Source organism: Marmota monax, unplaced genomic scaffold (genome assembly GCF_021218885.2).
Source record: "Marmota monax isolate L192 unplaced genomic scaffold, Marmota_monax_Labrador192_F-V1.1 WCK01_AAM20220418_F8-fsc00092, whole genome shotgun sequence".
Taxonomy (NCBI): domain Eukaryota; kingdom Metazoa; phylum Chordata; class Mammalia; order Rodentia; family Sciuridae; genus Marmota; species Marmota monax.
The window spans coordinates 6,067,295-6,088,992 of record NW_026692583.1 but is presented as its reverse complement, the minus strand read 5'-3'; the positions used below and the strand labels follow the sequence as shown (position 1 = coordinate 6,088,992).

General features: G+C 35.5%; 1 protein-coding gene across 3 annotated transcripts in view; it reads right to left on the bottom strand.

Annotated features, from left to right (window-relative positions):
- Med13l (mediator complex subunit 13L) overlaps positions 1–21,698 on the bottom strand; it is a 305,063-nt gene that overhangs the window by 193,562 nt on the left and 89,803 nt on the right. The window contains exon 1 of one of the 3 annotated variants that reach the window (XM_058579892.1): positions 7,908–8,352. The exons of the other annotated variants lie outside the window; for them this stretch is intronic. Coding sequence (XP_058435875.1) covers positions 7,908–7,953 — 46 coding nt within the window. The 5' untranslated portion in view covers positions 7,954–8,352. Of the gene's footprint in view, positions 1–7,907; positions 8,353–21,698 lie in introns of those variants that run through there. 3 annotated transcript variants of the gene reach the window in all.

Genomic DNA, 21,698 nt, shown 5'->3' with positions numbered 1-21,698 from the left:
CCACTACAGGAAAACTGGGCTGTCGGATTTCTCTATTGAGAAAAACACAAAGACACATACAGACACTTTTTTTTTTTTATCTTATTTAAGTTCTACTGGTTTAGGGCTTCTATTATAGTAGTCAAGCTATATCCTTAAAAATTCAGATTGCAAAGCCTTAGTACTTGCCACCAAAACATAAATCAAATAAAGCTTTTCTTCATCCTTACCTTCATATACTTCGGCATACCTCCACTTTCTTCCCTTTATTAAGCACCAGTGTTATGCCTTTCATAATACTCACTACACTAGTAAATACGGACTTTACTAAATTTATTCCCAAAGATAAGCTATCTGAGGACAGGGACCATGTCTCTCTTCACAGACACAACTTCAACACTGGCACAGTGCCTCCTATATATTTGAGAAAAAGGACAAAGTGATATGAATCCTTCAGCACTCCAACCCTTATTGTCTCCCTATTTCTTGAACTCCTGAAGGACCTGTGCTTTATCCCATAATCAACTCTATCAGGAGTATACAATTCTTTGCTTTTGCAAATGTTTTATCTAATTCTGCTTTTGTCAACATACCTGAACTCCTTGAGAGCAAGAGTACATGCTTCCTAGTGCCACTGTTAAAATTAGCATGCAAACATAGGTTAAAGCAGGATATCAACTCCCACAAAGATGAATAAACAAATGTTGCCTACAGTGCAGATTATTACAGTACATTTGTGGTTCCCACAAAGATAACCTTTTATTCTCATCAAATTTCAAAATGTGCTTCCAGAGAAAAAGGTGAGACACCCATCATGTTCTAAAAGATAAAATGTCAACTCTTAGCCCTTGGCACGAAGTCAGTGTGAGGCAAGTACTTTGCACCAAGGGAGTAGAAGGAAAGAGGCATCTGGGTATTATACATGGGATGGAGATAAGAGAGGCAGAATGTTGGTTTTCAGAGCTCACTGATAAGAAGACAGTCCAGAGAAACGATAATTAAATTAGATAGTAAAGGATAAAGGGAATGAGGAGCCTAGGGATGCAAACTGTAGGGATCCAGAACCAAGCAAGATACTGATAAAGCAAAACTCAAGGAAGAAATCCAGAAAAGAGATGATGTCATCTATTATTCTACATACTCTCAAAGCAAGAACTTATCTCAAAACCCATGCCAACCGAAACATGAAACAAAGGGGGAGATGAAGGCCCAGGGGATGGAAGGACTAACACCTGAACATTTGGAATTTAATATTGCAAGTATTAACTAACTAGTAGAATTCTGACTGGAGATTAGTTCTTCAGAATGAGTACCCAAGAAACTGTGCTGTTCAAGAAATGCAACTATTTAAATTTGGAGCTCATTTCAGCATGGTCCCACTTTTTTTTTGGTGAGAGGAAAGGGGCATATGTATATATCTGCAGGATCAACAGGCATAAGTCAGCTTTGGTGTTACATGATATGAACTCTGACAACCTGAAAGGAAAAGAGAAATAATGTATGAGGATCCATTCACAAAAAGACTCATGATTTGCAAATAAGAAGTAACACCTAACACCAACAACAGGTCAAACATAAATTAGGGATAAAATGGTGTCAGTAGTTGAGGAATCAAAAGTAATGCTCAATGGCTAGCATTCTGATAATGTTAATAAAAATTAACAAACTCTAGAATTTACTATATCATTCTAAAAACATTTTTTATTCAATAATTCTATAACCCTGTAAAGATAGATACCATATTGTACAGATGAGGATACTGAGGCATATTAAGCTGACATAACATCATATAGCTGGAGAGTGATTAATTTGTATTTAAGTATTTTTCTATTTTGTAACAAACCCAGAAATTTCAAAAGAAATGGTTCACTTCAACAAACAAGTTCTTAACATCTTATTCTTTAGGGGAAAAAAAAAAAAATCACACTGGATTCTATCATTGTTCAACAACAACAACATCAGTTTCAAAAAATCACCAACTTTAATAATTTTCTACCAGAAGGTTTTCTGTATTGAGCTTTTTCTAAGTTACAAAAAAAGGGCAACATACTATATTTAGAGACTTATTAAAATAAAATAAACAAATAAATTCTCTCTTCTGTGTCACCAAATATCACAGTAGAGACCCTAAGATTATTATGTTCAACAAATAAAGATCCCAATCTCAGAGTTTATACAGACATCACAAAAACTGTTTCAATAGAAGTGCTTATTTTAGACCTGGCTGTCTGCCCAGAGAATGCCACAATACATTTTAACCAAATGGACAGAAAAAGCTGCAGGATGGATTTGAGTTCCATCTTAAATCTACTATGGCCTAAATAACACCAAAATACAATTTCCTCTCATTACTTTTATATGTAATTAGACTTAGGAAGATGAGCACATAATCTTTTTTTAAAAACCATATTAATTTCTTATCATTTTAGATTAAAGTTCACATTCCTATACTTACAACTTATAATTCAATTGAATTGTGGAGATTTTAAGCACTAAACTGTCAACATTGATATATTTGTTTTATGAGATGACATCTGTGGAAAGGATCTAATATTAAAAGAACATAAAGTGTATTCATTCAAATGTCTTAGAAAGGTGGCACTATGTGAATAAAGTTTATAGATCATCTTAGCAGCATCTATATTTAATTTCAAAATAGCATCTTCTCTTGCTTTCTAAATTAAATCTTCAACTTTACAATGATTCTCACAAGGAAAGAATTACAAATGCACCACATCCTGTTCTTTATTTCAAAGCAGCAGTGTGAAAAAATAAAGAGTTGATGTGGCCCTGACAAATACTGTACATTTCATTAAAATTTCATCTCTGTCCCATTTAAGGACCCACTGCCTGCCTCTGGCCACATGGAATCAGTTATGCAGATTCTGTGATTTCCTTTCCATGAACATTAATGTACTAGCTGCACAAGAACAAAAATAATATAAACTCAGAAATAATTATGCCATGTTTATAGCTGAGTTTTCCAATAACCCTATGATTCAAATCACCAACACATTGTCAGGTCAAGTTCCATTACAAATAGACAGAAATTTCAAAAGGAATTTAGAAGGCCCAAATAAATCTTTAAAAAATAGTAACTAACTTTTAAGCCCCAAGCTTTTTTTTTTAACTGTTATTCTTTTTATCAACATACATTTTAATGCTATAGAATGAAAAAATAGGTCAAAATGAAACCATTTGTGTGGGCCAGAAACATCACAATAGTGATAAATTCTCATCAAAACAAGCTGGAGAGCACTGCAATTGTTCTGGCCTTGCGCTGAGTGGCCTGGCAGGAAACAGTGCAAAGTAAAGCAAGGAGAAGCTGGATCTGCTTCTCTTTCTACTTGGTTGTGTGAACGGGAACAAGTCACTTAGGCCCCTTGGATACCAGCTCCCATCTGCAGAAAGAGGACAGACCTTCATTTCGCAAACTTTTTAGCAGCATGTTGGCTACAATATGGCCTCTAATATAAAATGGATAAAAGTGGATAAAGACTTTCTACTTGTAGTGTCAACTCCTGAAGCAGTTCTGGGAGCATGTAAGGTCTTGGTAGAACACAGTTTGAAAATCTTGGAGTTTGATACAATTCTCAGGAAATTCCCAGTACTAACCCCCAGATCTTCTGATTAACATTTAAATAGTCCCACATAGCTGCTCCCAAAAATATCTGGAAACTAAATAAAGCAATTAAATTCAACAAACCTTTACTGAGTGCCTACTAACTGCTGGACCCTGAGGATTAAAAGATGAGTAATAGAAAACCCCTCCCTCAAAAGAAGCTTACCATCTACAGGGGAGCTAGATTCAACCAACAACAACAAAAACAGGCAAAGTCATTGTGGGTTAAGCATAAGATGCCAAACAATGGTCAGGGCACCTGCTCAAACTGGAGGGCCAGGAAAGCCTTCCCAGAAAAACCATATCTAAACCAACAAACCAAAGAGATGCAGCTTGAATGGTCTAATTATACTTATGTTATAAATAACCTGAGTGAATCCACTCATTTTTTCCTAGTCCTTTCCCTCAACAAGCTTCTTCACTATTTATCCATATGCTGTCTCTCCCTTCCTCTCCATACCATATTCTAACCTACTGTTCTCAGTCAATGACTATGTTCTTGTGAGTGGTTCATATGAAAAGAAAAACATATGAAAAGAAAAACAATCTTTCAAGTGTTAAACAAAATGGAGTCACTCGTGCTAAATGCCACAAAATCAAAAGACCTTTAAAGGAGCAGAAGATCACAAACAGACCTGTCTTTTCTGAAAACAAGAGATTCCAATCTGAGTCAGAACAAGAAATCTCCTCTTCTTTGACCCTTATCAAAAAAAAGTAACCTCAAGTAACCTGATGCCAACCCAACAGCTTTTTCCTTCTGTTCTGTTTCCTTGTTCCCACCTAAAAAAAGCACACTGGACTGCGGCTGCCAATTGGGAGTTCTCATTCTATTTTGTAGAATGGAGGCCGCCCCAATTCATGAATCATGAATAAAAGCCAATTAGATCTATAATTAAATTTGTTGTAATTTTGTCTTTTGACGCAAGAGTATCCACATAGGTGTAAGTTAATACTACAGGGTTGGGTATGGGTAAGGCTGCATGGTTATTTATGTAAACTCCATCTATGGATTTCCTCTTGCGAGTAAGGGCCATTTCATGCTCAATGTCTTTCAGGCCCAAATATATTTTGAATTTTTCAATATTGTCATGTCTTCAACTTGACCTAGATATTATTTAATCAATGATCTGAAAAGATCTGCATCAGTACTAGATAGTAACTCTAAGATTGTTTCAGAAGCAATAAAATTTCATGTATCTTCTCATTAATTACAGAAATAATAAAATTTGATGATTCCCACGCCACTGGTGCTGAGGGTTGAAACCAGGGCCTTGCACATGCTAAGCACATGCTCTACCACTAGGCTATACCTCAAGCACAATTTGATGAACTTAATTTTTATATGCAATTCTTTATAAATTGTACTTTAGGACCAGGTGTCCCCCCTCCCCCCAACTATTTTTCTACTTAACTGTATATCTCAACATTATAATTGATAAAAGGTCAAGTTCCACTGGTCAGAACAGTCTTATTAAATCCAGACATTTTTTTTTTTTTTTAACTGCAAAATACAGTATTTCAGTATTTGTTGTGACTTGCAGGACAATACCAAGACTGAAGTTTACCTTTGCTTAACAAACTGTTTCTTCTCAAATAGTAACTGAATATAAACAAAACTGCCTAGTATGCTTGCAAAAACAAAAATAGGCTTACATGTAACAGAAGATACTAAAAGCATGTATTTATAAATCAATTAGCTAATTATAATATCATCTTTATGAATTAAAAAAGCCATAAAATCTAAGACTCATTACTTATCTCTCTTCACATAATAAAAATTCACAAATAACTGCACTGTTTATAAAGTGAGTAATTTTAAAGAATATAGAAAAGAAGTATTTACAAAAGGTCTTCTAAATAGGAAAGTACACTGAGGACAATTTTTGCTTTTATATGTATTAAACTCATACTGTATTCTTAAAATTGGGAGGTGGGGGTACTGGGATTGAACTCAGGGGCACTCGACCACTGAGTCACATCCCCAGCCCTATTTTGTATTTTATGTAGAGACAGGGTCTCACTGAGTTGTTTAGCACCTCACCATTGCTGAGGCTGGCTTTGAACTCATGATTCTCCTGCCTCAGCCTCCTGAGCCTCTGGGATTACAGACGTGTGCTACGGTACCCAACACTGTATTCTTAAAATTTTTATGAAATACATTCTTCCCTAGTATAAACTGATCTTCCAGTAATACCTTCAAACTGCTAAGTCTTGACTAGATTAGGGAAATCAAATTCACACTAACAATATTAATTAATCCTATAACATCCAAAGAATAAAATATTTTTTCATTCAATTAAGACATGGTATAATGAAAGAAGAAAAAATGAAAATGTTTTTCTTAGGAGAAAAAGTGCAATGACAAGAGTTGAACTTTGTAAATTTATCAGAATAGTCATCAGAAATTCTTTGAGGTGCGGGGTAGAGGGTACCAGGGATTGAACTCAGGGACACTCAACCACTGAGCCACATCCCCATCCTATTTCGTCTTTTATTTAGAGACAGGGTCTCACTGAGTTGCTTAGCACCTCACCATTGCTGAGGCTGGCTTTGAACTCACGATTCTCCTGCCTTAGCCTCGCCAAGCTGCTGGGATTACAGGCATGCGCCATGGTGCCCAGCTCAGAATTCTTATATATTTAAAAAGAAACAGGTACTACCACAGATTCATGAGCTATGACTGGGTTCAAATACTTTGGACTTGCTAACCCCCAGGCACTTAATTCCTGCTCCTCCAGCTCGTAATCTCTGATCATATCCACTTCATTCTTTTCCCATCAGCACTATGTGAAAGTGTGCATCAAAAAAAAATAAATAAACTGAATAATCCCCTCCCACATAGTTTTACTTTTATATTTCAGAGAGAGGCATAACTATGTATTTAACAACTCAGATCATTCACTTGCCCATAATGGATTCATTTTCCTCAACCAAAATCCTACACACAAAGGGTGGCTATGGTGGTGCACACCTATAATCCCAGTGGCTCAGGAAGCTGAGGTAGGAATGATGGTTCAAAGCCAGCCTCAGCAACTTAGTGAGACCCTGTTTCAAAATAAAAAATTAAAAGGGCTGAGGATGGGGCCCAGTGGATAAAGTGCCCCCTGGGTCCAATACACAGTACCAAAAAAGAAAAGGGAAAGCGGAAAATGTCAACAACAAAAGGAAACTTAGGAATAGAGCGATCAAATATGAAAAAGAAACACTTTTGTTTATTTACTGAACCAAAGCAGAGTTCGATACAGCTACAAAGGCTGCTTTTGAGTGATGTGACATGAACTGCTACATTTAAGAACAGACAATCTAAACAGGTGGCTATTCAACTAAAGGCTGCAGGTATCATCTCTCACACTCAGTCACACTGGCCAAAGAGGGCACTAGTTTTCTGCTATAGCTTCAGTACAGATAAATGCCAAATACACATAGGATCATAGATTGCTGATAAATAACAGCTGACCAAGGTTACTTTGCTTATCATAAACTGCATTTTCAAGGGTATTGTTAGTTACAATGATTAAGAAGCAGAATTTAAGCCGAAGTATAGAATTAATTTTAAAATCTGAAAGATAAGCTATACCTAATATGCACATCAAGAATTACTCAGCACTAACAAATATTTCAAATTATATTTACTTTTAGTTGTTTGTTCATGTCAGAAGTTTTCACTGACAAAGTAATAAGTAGCACAAAGTGCAGCTATAGAAAATTAAGGATCATGTTAATTTCATATACATTTTTAATCAGACTTCCAAAAGCATATCACAATACACAGTTAAGAATATTAACCTTCATATACTTGCTTTTAGATTGTGAGTCAGTATTAATCATCCAAAGAAATCCAATCCTCTGAACTAATGTTACAGTAAACCTTGAAAGAAACAAGCTTCAGACTCCTGACATGAAACCATGCTAGAATCCATCCTCAAGAAAGGATTGAGACCCTGTCCCAAGGATCTTCACAAGAATGAGGACATAAGACAATGAAAACAGCCTCATGATCTCTTTGGCGCACTGGAAGAGCTTTGTAACCAAAATGCCTATGTCTACTTTTGGTTATACCCACTTTGGCTAACTTGAACACACGGTACAATGCCAGATACATACCATTGGAACCATTGTACCAAATACATACCATTCTTGTCAACCCCATCCAATCACTTCTGCAGGGCTCCTGATTAAAATATGTAAAATAGACTCTCCCTGTTTGTAAGACAAAGACCCAAATCTTTAAATATTATGGACTAGAAACCTATCTGCAACATGACTCTGCCTGATCTACCCTTATCTCTCCCCAGATCAAGCTCACCTGATACCACACTGCCAAATATTCCACCAAAGCTTCCATGAGACATCCTGAGATAGATCTACAGCAGCCAAGGACTACCCTCCTTTCTGTCAATGTTGTTAGTCTTCTTCTCTTCATTTGATTTAAGTTTATTCTATTTTCCGAATCTCAGTTCAGGTCTGGATCTGGAGCTCAGTGAAGAACATATTTAGATGAGTGAGTCCTTGGTTTAATTTCCAGACAGTCAGACAGACAGACAGACACACACACACACACACTGTATCAGTAGGTACAGCACTTCCTCAAACCACTTCCCTGACCTCCTCTTATGTTATATCTCTATGTTACATAGCACTATACGACTTGCATGTGTATTTAGTTGCTATTTTTTTATTTGTATGATTTTATTGTCTTTCTTTGCCCTATCAATAACCTAAATTCAATAATTGCACAAACCAAGTTTGTTTTCATTCACAACTATATTATATATATATATATATATATATATATATATATATATATATATATAATATATATATAATATATATAACTATATATATTACAGGGCTAAGTGTAGTGATTGGCACAAATTGAATACTTAATATTTGATTAAAGAATGAGTGAATAAGGGCTTACTAAAATTCGTATACACCATACAGTAGGAAAATCTACTATGGTGTTTTACAGCTGCAATCCTGCAAAATATTCCTTATTTTTCGATGAATTGGAAACATGTGAAAAAAGCTTTTTAGTGATCAAATTTTTCATCCTTTGACTTGATGTATAAAGATTAAATTCTTCGTACATGACCAATAAGTTTATATCACAAAATAAGATTCTATTCCAGACTTGAATCTTGAAAAACCAGACTGTGCTTTAAAGACACAAAAGTTTAAAGATGAGTTTATAAAGAAATGGATTGAAGACAAAATTCAAAAAATAAAGAAACTCCTTGAAATGAATAATATTTTATAGACAAGAGTGTATTTTAATTTATTTTTAGAATAAAAATGAGAAAGATACTAGGGCATGGAATTGCTAGCAAGAAATGATTGATATTGTTTTTACATATGGAAAGAATCCCTCAGAGACACTTTAAACAACTGCCGGGTCAAAAAGAATTTGAGCACAAGGGTCAATATATTAGATGCTGTCTATTAAGGATATATATGATCTTCTTATTAAAAAAAAAAAAACATGGGCTGGGGCTGGAGCTCAGCGATATAGCACTTGCCTAGCATGTGTGAGGCACTGGGTTTGATTCTTAGCACAATAAATAATTAGTAAATAAATAAATATCAATGACTTTAAAAATATTTTTTAAAAATTCACAATCAAAAGCCAACAGATACTGTATAACATTCAATTTGCCTTTTAGAGTTATGCTGACTTACATATTTGGAGTTTTAATTTTTCTCATAATATTTACACTTTTTTAAAAAATCTTGTTTAAATAAGAGTCATCACTTAAAAGTAATTTATTTTGTAGGGAGATCTCTCAGGCCTCATTATGTGTGCCCCATTAGGACATTATTATCATAAAAAGACCTAAAGGTACAGTATCAAATGGTAACCATTTAAACTTAACTATGCTGAAAAAGACTGCTACTGCCATGTGGATATTCCAGTGCAGTCTTTGCTGGCTTCAATTTCCATTTTCTTCACTCTATCATTATTGCTTCACTGCTAACATTTCCTTTTTTTTTTTCCTATGTATTGATCATGTTAATATCTATAATACTGTCTTTTGTTCCAGGAACTGATGAACTATAGTTTATAAAAATCTATGTGAATTAACAAATAAATTTATTTAATAATGTTTATTGAAAGGAAGATATTTCTATATAGCACTTTTCACATTTTAAATATTCAAGATAAAATGTTGATTTTTTTTAGAGAAAAACTTATAAAAATAATTTTAAGACTTTATCATAACTCATCACGTGCAATTTTCATAACTGATAGATCATCTAAGCTGTACCAATTGGTACCATGCACCAATTCTATCACCACTGTCTACTGAACCTACCTACACCTGTGCTCACTCTACTGGTGGAAATATAAAACAAACAATGTGAATGCAACTCTTGAGGCTCCAAATTAAGAAATTTTATGAGTATAAAATCATAAACGTCATAAAGATTTGACCATATTAACCACGGGAATAAATAAGCACTAAATAGAAGCAACATCGCTCTTTTAACTCCTTAGAGTAGCATCATGCTTAATAAATGTTTTTCTAACTGAATGAACTAACAAATGGCACAAACCTTTGTGCTGAGAAACTAACAGGTTTCTTGCCTACTTACTCCCAAGGCTCCAATCAGAAAGTAGGGTGAGAAAACCGAATGTGACTATCTTCAATTTGAGTGACAAATAAGCCTGCAAAATCCAACAAATTCTAAAAGTAAAATCATTTGATTCTGCCAGATACTTCTTGGAAGTTTTCCCATATCATAAACTCTTATGCTCTTAGGTAGAACACAGGGGTGATCCATTGTAAGATACAAACTAGAAAAGAATTTTTTTTTAACATCCCTGAAAAGATAGTTCTCTGTTCAAATAATTTCAACAATGGCTGTTTGAGAAAGGTGGGGGGGGGGGGGGTTGCTAGACATCTAACACAGCTCTCAAATATTTGTTGAAAGAAGATGACCCAAAATGGAAATCCCTCATATGCTGAACACAAGGTTAGAGAAAACAAACAACCTCTAAGAAATAAAAGCCATAAACTCAAAAGACAAAAGACTAAAGGAATCTCCAAAGTGTGACAGAACTAAGATGTTTAGTAAAATCAATCAAAGTGGACAAACATAAATAACACGTAAGTATTCTATACAACTTTTACAATACTAAATCAATTCTATGACAATGGGACTCTGGGTGACTTTTTTTTTTTTTAAGAATTTAAAACGAGTTAGTCAAAAGCATTAAAATTGGACAACACAGACCAGGCACAGTGGCACACACCCATATGCCCAGGATGTTGGGAGGCTGAAGTAAGAGGATCCCTAAGTTCAAGACCAGCCTGGTCAACTCAGTAAAATCCTATCTCAAAATAAAAAGGGGCTAAGAATCAGCTCAGTAGTAGAGTGCTCCAGGTTTGATTCCCAGTACCATAAGTAAATAAATTAATAGGTTCTAGACACCAGAAAGACAAACACTGGAGAGACACTGTCACAGCTTTCTTTGACAAGCTCACTCTGCCCACTTTGGAGGACATATCTGCCAAATACCTTAGTCTCAATAACTATCGTTCATCACTTATTCTCAAGTACAAATGCTATTTCACCCCCCAAAAAGTGGACAGTTCAGCACATCACTCAAGTAACCACACACAGACTTTCCCTTGAGACAACCATCTTGCGTGGCAGAAGTGCTTTACCTGCCATTTTCTCTCACAGCATATTAAAAGGCCATGTATGGAAGGATCAAGATTTTACAAAATCAGTAATTTTTACTCTTTCATCAAGAACATGAGTAAAAGTTAAGGTTTGGTTTTCTGAAAAATGAAATAGCCCCTTCCTTGATCATAAGTCACTGATCACTCACCTTGGCTTTTTACCATCAGTTCAAATGTCAATGCAGAGAGGAAAGGACGAATTAAGTCCTGATAACAGATTTTTTTACCTCACTGAGCCCACCTGAAAGGGTCTACAGGACTCATCCCCACCCCCATTCCATGGTGGATTGTAGACCACACTTTTGAAAACTTTTGATCTAAGGTTTGTCAAGACAAAAAAATTTTAAAACTTGCCCACTGGAAAGTGTTGCCTGGAGCAGTCATGTGGTTCTAATCTCAGAGATTGCTTTTAGCTCTAGAGATGGGGCTCCCTATTTGGAAATGTAATGGATTTATAAAATGTCTAAAAAGCCTTATGTAGAACTAAATACATTACCCCTGTAATGTACATACACTTCTTGTGGAATAACGTAAGTTCTGCCTACAGTGGAGATCATTTTGTAGATCTCCAAAAATCCAACATATTATTTTTCTTTTTCTCTCTATACTAAATATACCCAGTTGTTCGAGCCATTACCAGTACAGCATGATGTCCACATTTAGCCCCATCCAGCTACCCACTCTGTAATAGCTTCAGTGTTTTCAGTTCTTGAGCTTTCTAAAAATGCATTGCCCAGGTTGTTGGGAGGCTGAAGCAGGATGATCCCTAAGTTCAAGACCAGCCTGGGCAACTCGGTGAAATTCTATCTCTACCTTCACACATCTCTGGAGAAGGTAGAGAACAGTGAAAAATGTTAATTATCCTAATCAGGGCACAAGGCTTCTGCAAGTCAGCCTAGACACCACACTAACTTTATTACACCAAAATATCCAGCTTTTTTTTCAGTCACAGTACTGCCAAGCCCTCCCCTCTCCCCTCTCAATATCTACCAATCTATTTTTTTTTTTTAATCTCAAGGCAGGGCTTCATATTTATTCCTATTACATTTGTCCCATTAGTAGATATGTAGAATTTAGACAATCTTTTGGATACTTGGTTCTACCATATAGATACTGGCTGTCCCTCTAGGCTTTTTTCTTTTTTAATCAACTTTGTGAAGATTGTATAAATATCCTTTCTTTCTCATTATCAAAGACTACTGCTGTTGCTGATGTTGTTTCTAAATCAGTAAATGCTGAATATGAAAAAAAACACAGTTAAGGCCAGCGACCTAACAGAATACTGTGGTCCTCCCTTCTGGGTCAAACAATTCAATCTAGATCCACTTGGGTGTAAGTGCCCCTAACACACATGCTGTGCTTCTCAGAACTTGAGTCTGTTTAACTGCTTATCTCTAGGCAGTGACTTTGAGAAAAGAACCCAACAGTTCTTTTTTTGAAAATAAGAATCACATGTTGCCAGCTGTATTGGCCGGTGATTTCCCTCCTGCCCACCACACTGAGAAAGGTCATGGCAAACTGCTATTGCGTTATAGCCTTGCCACAAAGATCCTTTCGGCCATACACTCATTCTACATATCTGAAAGAACAGCCTTTTCTGGGTTTCATGCTTTATAAAAGACAAACTTCCCGTTTCCTATAAATGGTTAGATTTTACAGAATTCAGGCCTCTTTTTACTCCCCTTTATTTACTTACCTGAAATGCTAAAAGCATCTACCTCCAAGCAACAGCTTGTACTGGAAAACTCTGAGGTCAACAAGGTCTAAAGTCCTATGTTTTTAACACTTAAAACCAAGACAGAACAAATTTAAAGTCAGCTTAAGCCATCACTTTGCATCTGTGTAACCCTGAATTTGTCAATTTGCTGGAATTTCAGGAGATTCAGAAAACTGCATAAATCACAGCATTACTGTGACTAATAACTAAGATCATGCGTATGAAAATGGCACAAAATAAATTCCTCAATTTTCATTAGTTCCCATCCTTCTCACAAGAGTGTCTTCCAGGGAGTAAGCATTCCCATGGCCATATTATCCTTCCTTCCAGCCCATGTAAAACAAAATCCAAGAACTTTTCTGACTTTCCACAGAAGATGTTACAGACTGTGAAATAAGTAAGATCAGACACAGCTTGCCCACCTTTGGTTACAGTTGCATGACACACTAGAAGCACTTTTTAAAAGGCCTACTAAATTGTTGATTCTACATCTTCAACTTTAAAAAAAAAAAAAAAAAAAAAAACTATTGCCCATGGGAAAAAGAAACAGTTTCAAGAGTAAAATTTTTTCAGGCAAAAATTCCTTTCTTTTGCTTTACAAAAATGACTAAGACCTTAAAATAAAAACCTCAGTAGCTAAATAACATGGTCAGGTCAGCACTCTAAATGTTCTTCAAATGTACCTATCACATGTATCAATAAAACCACCCCAGAGAGGCAAACTCAAGAATTATGTTGCAGTGATCCTACAACAAACACAAGAACATAGAAAGGACTTGTTATTTTAGTAAGATTATTCTGCTTTAACATGGTAGTACTCTATGCAGATCAGGTATTCTAAATAAAATATAATAAAAATATATACTATAACGAAAAAGAATCATATGGTTCTATTTCATAGTCTTCTTATTAAGCTTATTTCCTTATTCCCTTACAAAGGTGATTGACAAATATTACACATACAACTAATTCTATTTTCATTTCCACTTCACTAAAATTAAGAAAACCCACCACCACACACATCGCCTTAACCACATGGAAAAAGGAGGGAAAAGCGCTATCCACATAAAGGATCAACCGAGTGAACACTCACCATTCACCATGAGAGAAACAGAAAGCCAGGATAAACCAATGCAAACATGTGTGTGTGTGTGTGTGTGTGTGTGTGTATAAATAAATAAAATTAAACTTGGAAACATAACTCCATAACTCCAAATTGTAAGCAGAGGTTAACAGAAGCACTACACAATATAAATTTAAAAACCAACCATCTAAAGAAATGAAGGTTTCTTAGTGGTTAAGCAGAGAAAATGCCAGCAGAGAAAAAACCATTCTTGCATTAGGAAGAAGTTATTACAGGACTGGGAAGTCAGCTCAGGTACAGCCCAGCACTGCACAGCCCTGGCTTCAAACCCAGTACCACCAAAAGAAAAACCCATTACATAATAGAAGATGGAAGGTCACTTTTTGATAGTTAAGGTGAATGAATTAAAAGAAATTCTCCTTAAATGACCAAGAGTTGGATGGTTATTCTAAAACATAAACTCCAGCAAAAGGAACAGGTAAAGACATCAATTCATTTAAATTTTATTAAAGTTGTTCCTTTTCTATGTGAAGCTAGAGCTCTAAGAGAACTCCAGATACAGTATTTACAACTCATTATTTCTTTACTGGAGGTTGGGGAGACCAAAGGGTATGACTCAAAGTAACATAAAGTCATCAGTTTTGCTACTAACAGATGGGTCTAATTGTGACTATGTCAGTCCCTCCAATCTAGGTTTGGTTTAATATAGTCATCTCTGTAAGAACTAGCTGTTACTCGTTGCCGATGCCTATCTGAACAAATTTCAGATTTAGCAACTAGAGTTCTTTTTTCTCTTTTTGCTATTGTTTTTGTACTGGGGATAGAAACCAGGGGTACTCTACCACTGATCTAGATCCCAGCCCTTTTTTGTTGTTGTCAATTATTATTTTGAGACAGAGTCTTGCTAAGTTGTAGAGACTGGCCTTAAACTTGCAATCCTCCTGCCTCAGCCTCTCAAATAACTGGGATCACAGGCATGCGCCACCACATCAGACTATTTCTACTAGTTTTCAAAGCGAATGTGAAAGTCTATCAACAAGAGCAAGAGCAAGTGAAAACTTACACATATGAAAATACACAAATATTTTCACAGAGAAAAATGCTACCTATTGCATCTGCCAGAAAATAAAAAAGAATAGAAGACTCTAAAGAGTCAATGTGTTTACTACCAAAACCCTATGCCCCAAACACACACACACACACACACACACAGTGTTAAGACATGTCAAACAGGATGTGACTCATGATTAAATATTTTCAATTATTTCAGTAAAATTAACCAATGTTTCCTGAGTACTCAATTATGTGAAATTTTTAATAAAAGCAGAATCATTCTGCAAGGGAAACACACACAGCAAACAATAAAATCTCAAAGAGATTAATTCTGAAAAGGATATTTGAAACAGAACTAAACAACAGAAAGATATTGACATATCTAAATTTTTAAAAAAAAGAAAATTATACAGTATGCTAAGGAACTTGAACTTCTTCTATGTATTAACAGGGAACAATAAACCCAAAAATTTGTAAGACCATAACTTCTAAAAAAACATGGCTATTTGGGCTACCTGGAAGATGCAAATCAGAGACAGAGACATAAAACAGAGACAAGTGAGGAAGTCCTTGATGAGAACCTAGAAAAGTAATGAAAAGGAAATAGAGCAATATACTACATTAGATAGGGAAGTATAAGTGGCAGAACTTCAGTGACTAAAAGTACAAATAAAGGAAAGAGAAAATCATTCCAGAGATTTGAATATGGGTAAATCACTGAGAAATTTTACCATTAAGCCTTGGCAAGAAACATGCAGCACTGCAGGGAAACACTGAAGGAGGGCTGCTAATAAATGCATACAACTAATAAAATCATCCAAGTCTAAGGTTCTGATGAACTCTTCCTAATGGAGGAGTCCAGCACAATACTAGAAACAGAAGAACGGAACTAGTTCACATAGAGCTGTTATCTCAACCCCAGAAAGGCAACCAGATAAACTATAGGGATGGAAGAATCTAGTGAAAAACCCAAGGGGAATAAGTGCAGGAAGGCGAAGAAACCAGAACAATAAAAACTGGAAGCACTCACTGTCTGTAACAAGAGGAAAGTAGCAGATGAAAGGGCACCAGACTATCTGGAATGCAATCCCAGCTCTGTCACTTAACCTGTGCCAACTCAGCTCAAGTTCCTTAAGCTTTTGGTGCTCCTGTCTTCTCACCTGTAAAACGGGAATCCCAGCAGGCCATCCTTTACACTGATAAGTCATTCTGTCTTCACATAACACACGTTAAACACCATGGGATTTAAAGCTCCAATGTAAAACAGTGGCTGGCTCACTCTAAGGCTATCGTCACTATCAGCTCAAACACTCTCAGATAAATTTTCAGGTAAATACAAATCTTTATGTAATTTATGCCCATTTTTAATTATCCATCTATATCATCCAAATGTAATTCTTGTTCTCTCATGTCCCTAGGTGGACCTAGAAATATTATTCTGCTTTAAACTCAGTCACTTCACATGGAAGTTTCTCAAATAATGATGATACTTAGCATAATTGTTAAATTGCATTTTATGGTGATATTATTTACTGAATACTTAACCAAACCATTCTTGCATTTTTGGCAGGGGGTGGGAGTGTACGGGAAGGAGGAATTGGGGATTGAAACCAAGGAGCTTAACCACTGAGCTACATGTCCCCTCCTTTTTATTTTTTATTTTGAAATAAGATCTTCCTAAATTGCTGAAGGTCTCACCAAGTTACTGGGGCTGGTCTCAAGCTTGCAATCCTCCAGCCTCAGCCTCCCAAGTCTCTGGATTATAGGCACTCAACACCATGCCCAATTATTCTTACTATTTTTAAGAGGTCTATTTTACTACCAACTATCTCCCTGCATAATTTTCTGTTATTAAAAAAATGTGCAAAAAGGTAAATCTGTCTCGTGAGAAAAAAATAATACATCAAAAGAATTCCCTATTATATTCAGAAAGAAGTCGGTACCAGGAAAAATATGTACTAACACCAATCTTAAATCCTCATTATATCTTCATTGGAGTTTCAAGACAGAATCTTTAATTAGGTTGTAAATTTTTCAGTTAGTTTCATATATTGGTGTTATATCGATGATGGTCCACTATTACAGTACTCTTTGGTACTCAACCAAAGACTGTTAACAGTACATTTTACCACCTGAAAGATTTACAAAAAACTATGTTTATACAGTTTCACAAATGATCCAGCTTTTGCATATTTAAGAGAAACTAGAGTCTAAATGGCTTGCAGAAGAAAATTCTTCTTTAAGACTGAGTTGCACAGTTATGTACTGGTAATTCTGAAAAGTCAAGTCAGATTTAGAGCTAACTTCAAATATGCAACTATGAAAAACTATTTAGTCATTTAAAATAAAAACTACCAATTTCCCTACCGATGTCAAAAAAAAATACCTAACAAACAGGAAAATGTGTGCGTATCTTTTTTATTAGCAAAATAGACACTTTAGTCCTGTGATACAGGTATACTGTTTTTACAACCCACTAACCTTGTCCTCATGTTACAATAAAAAAAAATAGTTTCCTCCTTATTTTCCTTCCACTAGCCTCCTGACAAAGGAGAGAGTCCTAATCAACTCAGAGTACCCAGCACATAGTAGGAATTCAGATTTCTTACTAAATCAAATTCAATATTCAAACCTAAAATATTTTAATTGCTTAAGGGTTTGGAAGATAGCTTGAAATAGGAAATTAATTTAACTCATCTTTTTGTTAAGTGGGCTCCAAATTTGTCATGAATTTACTAGAGACTATATTATTTTGCTATTAGCAAATCAATCTGTATCAGAATGAGTTCCTGTGCCATGAATCAGTGTGCTCCAATACCCATTGTGAAAAGTGTATTCTAAATTTCTCCTTAGAAAGTGCATTTTAAAATATATACACAAATACAAAATCCATAAAACAAAAAAAGGGGGGCAGGGATACTGAAAGCAGAACAGTTATTCAAACTGGAAAGGCACTGAGTAACTATGGTTTTGCTTCTTAAGCCTAGTCAAAGTTCTTCCAGATCCAATAGAAGATATATAAATCTAAAATTTATCTGTGTGTATACATACAATTTTTTAAAAAGATAATAGACTGGTGTCAAATACTAAAGAGTAATTTTTCCCCTAACTCATGCTACAATATGGAATTTAAATAGAGAAACTGATCCTGGCTACACATAAACTCAGTGAAATTGTGCATACAATAAAAAATGAGTAAGCATTATGACATATCAAACAATGATCAGGTAATGGGAACATTCAGGTACATAAGCACAGAACAGCTTATTTTTAAAATGCAACAAGAGAGCTAGGCATGGTGGTGCACACCTGTAATGCCAGCAACTTGGGAAGTTGAGGCAAGAGGATTAACAAGATCTAGATCAGCTTGGGCAACTCAGTGAGTTCCTATCTCAAAAAAATTAAAAAGTACTGGGGATATAGCTTAGTGGTAAAGTGCCCCTAGTTCAACCTCAGTACCTCTCCTCTCCCCAAATAGAAAGAATATGAAAAGAAAGGAAGGAAATAAATGAGAAAAGGGAGAGGAAACCAAAGAGATCAAGGCAAAGTCGTAAAGTACAATGGTAACTGTATATGGCCATTCTCCACTGAGATAATTAGTAGTTTCAGCTAAAGCCAGCTATATTCTGAATTGTGGCCATATCTATTAAAAAGTGTAACTAATCATCTGAAATGGTTATAAAATATTCCAATGACAAATGGTATCCAGTCTCATGGATGTGAATTTCTTTTGAATTTCTCTACAATTCAAATGATGGACTCACTTGTAGCTTTTTTCATTCTAAATTGTTGCAACTGAATGATCTAACAGGACCAATTAAAAGGATTCCACCTCACTCTGTGTATTGGCCTCACTATCTTGGTTGCAGAACCACAAGTCTGGTGTAGTTTTCAACACAGGAGTGTTAGTTACTATGCTACCCGTGCACTGGAAGTCAAGAAAGAAGGGATCCAACGCCAAGAAAGTAAGACTTAATACAAGGAAATGGGGAATCATTTTCTAGGAAGAATAATGACTAGATGTGTCCAAAGTTAAGTCTAAAAGAATGAGAACATGTTTTCGCTCTTAAATAAGATAACTGGACCTAAGGAGTGCCGCAGTCCAGCTGCAGCAAAATAACCGGGGGGTGACGAGGAACTTGTGTAGATTGATACAGCAGGAGTAGGAGCCCTTTATTGTAGGACAGGAGGGGTATATATACATTCCACACAGCTTATCTTAATTAACATAAACTAGATACAGCAGTCAACCAATAAGGAATCTCCACACTTAATGGCTGGCTGGTGTTACTTCACAAACCACTCCCTCTGGCAAAATGCCAGGCGCCATCCTGACTTGTTTACAGACTCTAACAAAGGAGAGTGATGTTATTTGTTGAGTAAGTCTTTGAAGATGACAACGTCCTAATCAGGGTGAAGTACTATAAAGGAGCAGGGGCCCTTTATCAAACAATATAAATTTATAAAGCAGCAATGTTTCACAGTCTCAACTAATACCAAACAATGCTAAGGATAAAACCTTATCCTTACCAAAACTAAAGAAATATTCACTTGCCTGCCTATTCCTCATTCTCTGGTGATCTCATTTCCAACTTAACTAAGAAAATTAAGTGGAAAATAATTTCTTCAAATTGCCAACTCCCCACGAACCCAAATACCAGCTTCTGAAGCCAGACCTGAGTCTCTCATTATTACCATACATCACTGTACTCAACCTGGACAATCCTGACCGCTAGGTGTCACCTGGCAAACTATGGAGACATTTTTCATTGGCAAGACCTGAAGGGTAAAGGAGAGGAATGGGAGTGTATACGACTGGTATCTAGTGGCAGGAGTCAGGGACGCTGCTGGCCATCCTACACTGCCCAGGATAACTCCACAAAGAACTCTCCTGCTCCATCATCAATAGTATCAGGATTAAGAAACTGTGGTACAGATAAAATATCAATGCTCCTATCTAAATCAAGCTCCTCTACATATGCACTAGACCTCATTCCCTACACATGCAAAAGAACACAGATCCAGCAATTCTCATTTCTCACTATTAGATCAATCTATGTGCAAATAAGGTAGTTACCTTAATTGAATAGGTTCAATGGAATTTTAAATAATATATATTTTAAGATATCTAAAGTACTAGTCAATTCTACAGGGCTAAACAAAGTTGAAACAGTTCTTCCTTACTATATAATTACACTGTTTTTATGTGGAAGAAATTTCTCAATAAACTGAAAATGGGTTCTCTCTTAAATAACAAACATTCCCCTTGAAATCTTATCAGCACATCATTTATAATCTTACTTTAAAAAAAAAAAAAAAAAGCTGGGGCTGGGATTGTGGCTCAGTGACTGAGCACTTGCCTCGTACATGTGAGGCCCTGGGTTCGATCCTCAGCACCACATAAAAAGAAAATAAAAATAAAAAATTTCTTTAAAAAATGCCCTCATTTAAAATAAAATAAAAATAAAATTTTAAAAAAGCTGCCAATCCAACTTTTTTTTAAGTTGTAGATGGACACAATAGTTTTATTTTTATTTACTTATTTTTAATATGATGCTAAGGATAAAACCCAGGGCCTCACACAAGGGTCCAGTATTAAGACAGAAACTCATATAAATTTTTCTTTAAAAAAATGGGGGCTGGGGATGTAGCTTAGTTGGTAGAATGTTTGTCTTGCATGCACAAAGTCTTGGGTTCAATCCCCAGCACCACAAAAAAACAGTATGCCAGGAAGTTTTAGCATACAAACATCTTTATTCTTGAAGTATCTCATTGGTTAAAAACTTCTAATGTGAAGATTAAGATGCATCAATTTAATCAAGCTATGAAAAAAGTATACAATTTTTATTAATCTGCAGAGTGATTAGTAGAAAGTAATACTATTGTACAAACAAAAAGAACCAAAATACCTTTCTTCATTTTAAAAATTCAAGATACTCATGAACTTTTGAAATATGAATAAAAAACTCACTTGTCCAAGTTTACTCCTTATGGTGAAATATAATTGTGCTGAATTTGCACTGAAGTATAATTTCCCACACAAATTTTACAAGGTACTTCATAAGTGTATGAATGCTAATAGGTAATCCTTTAAAAAAAAAGCTTACTGGTCATGACATTTAACAAAACGCAGAATCCAAAATTCCTCAGCACACCAATCGAGGCCCTCAATAATCCAGTCCCATCCTACCTTCCTGCTCTATTTCTTATTACTCTGAGTCAGTCATGCATATTACAAAAATATCAATTATTTTTCATCACAGGCTTTTCTTCCTCTGTGTCTTTATTCATTCTATCCCCTTCCCTGAAGCAAATACCTTATCAATTCCAGAATGTCACTGTACCCTTCTTCCAACTCTCATCATTTTCACCTTCTTCACAAAGCCTTTCTTTTTCCTCCAAGCAGCAATAATCTTTTATGAATTACCAAAGTACAACTAATTATTTTATGACACATCACTATGTGTATAACATTGTATTTAGTTACATATCTTAAAGTTTTCTTTCCCCTACTTGACTGAGTGCCCTGTGACCTGATTGCACCTCCTGAATCAA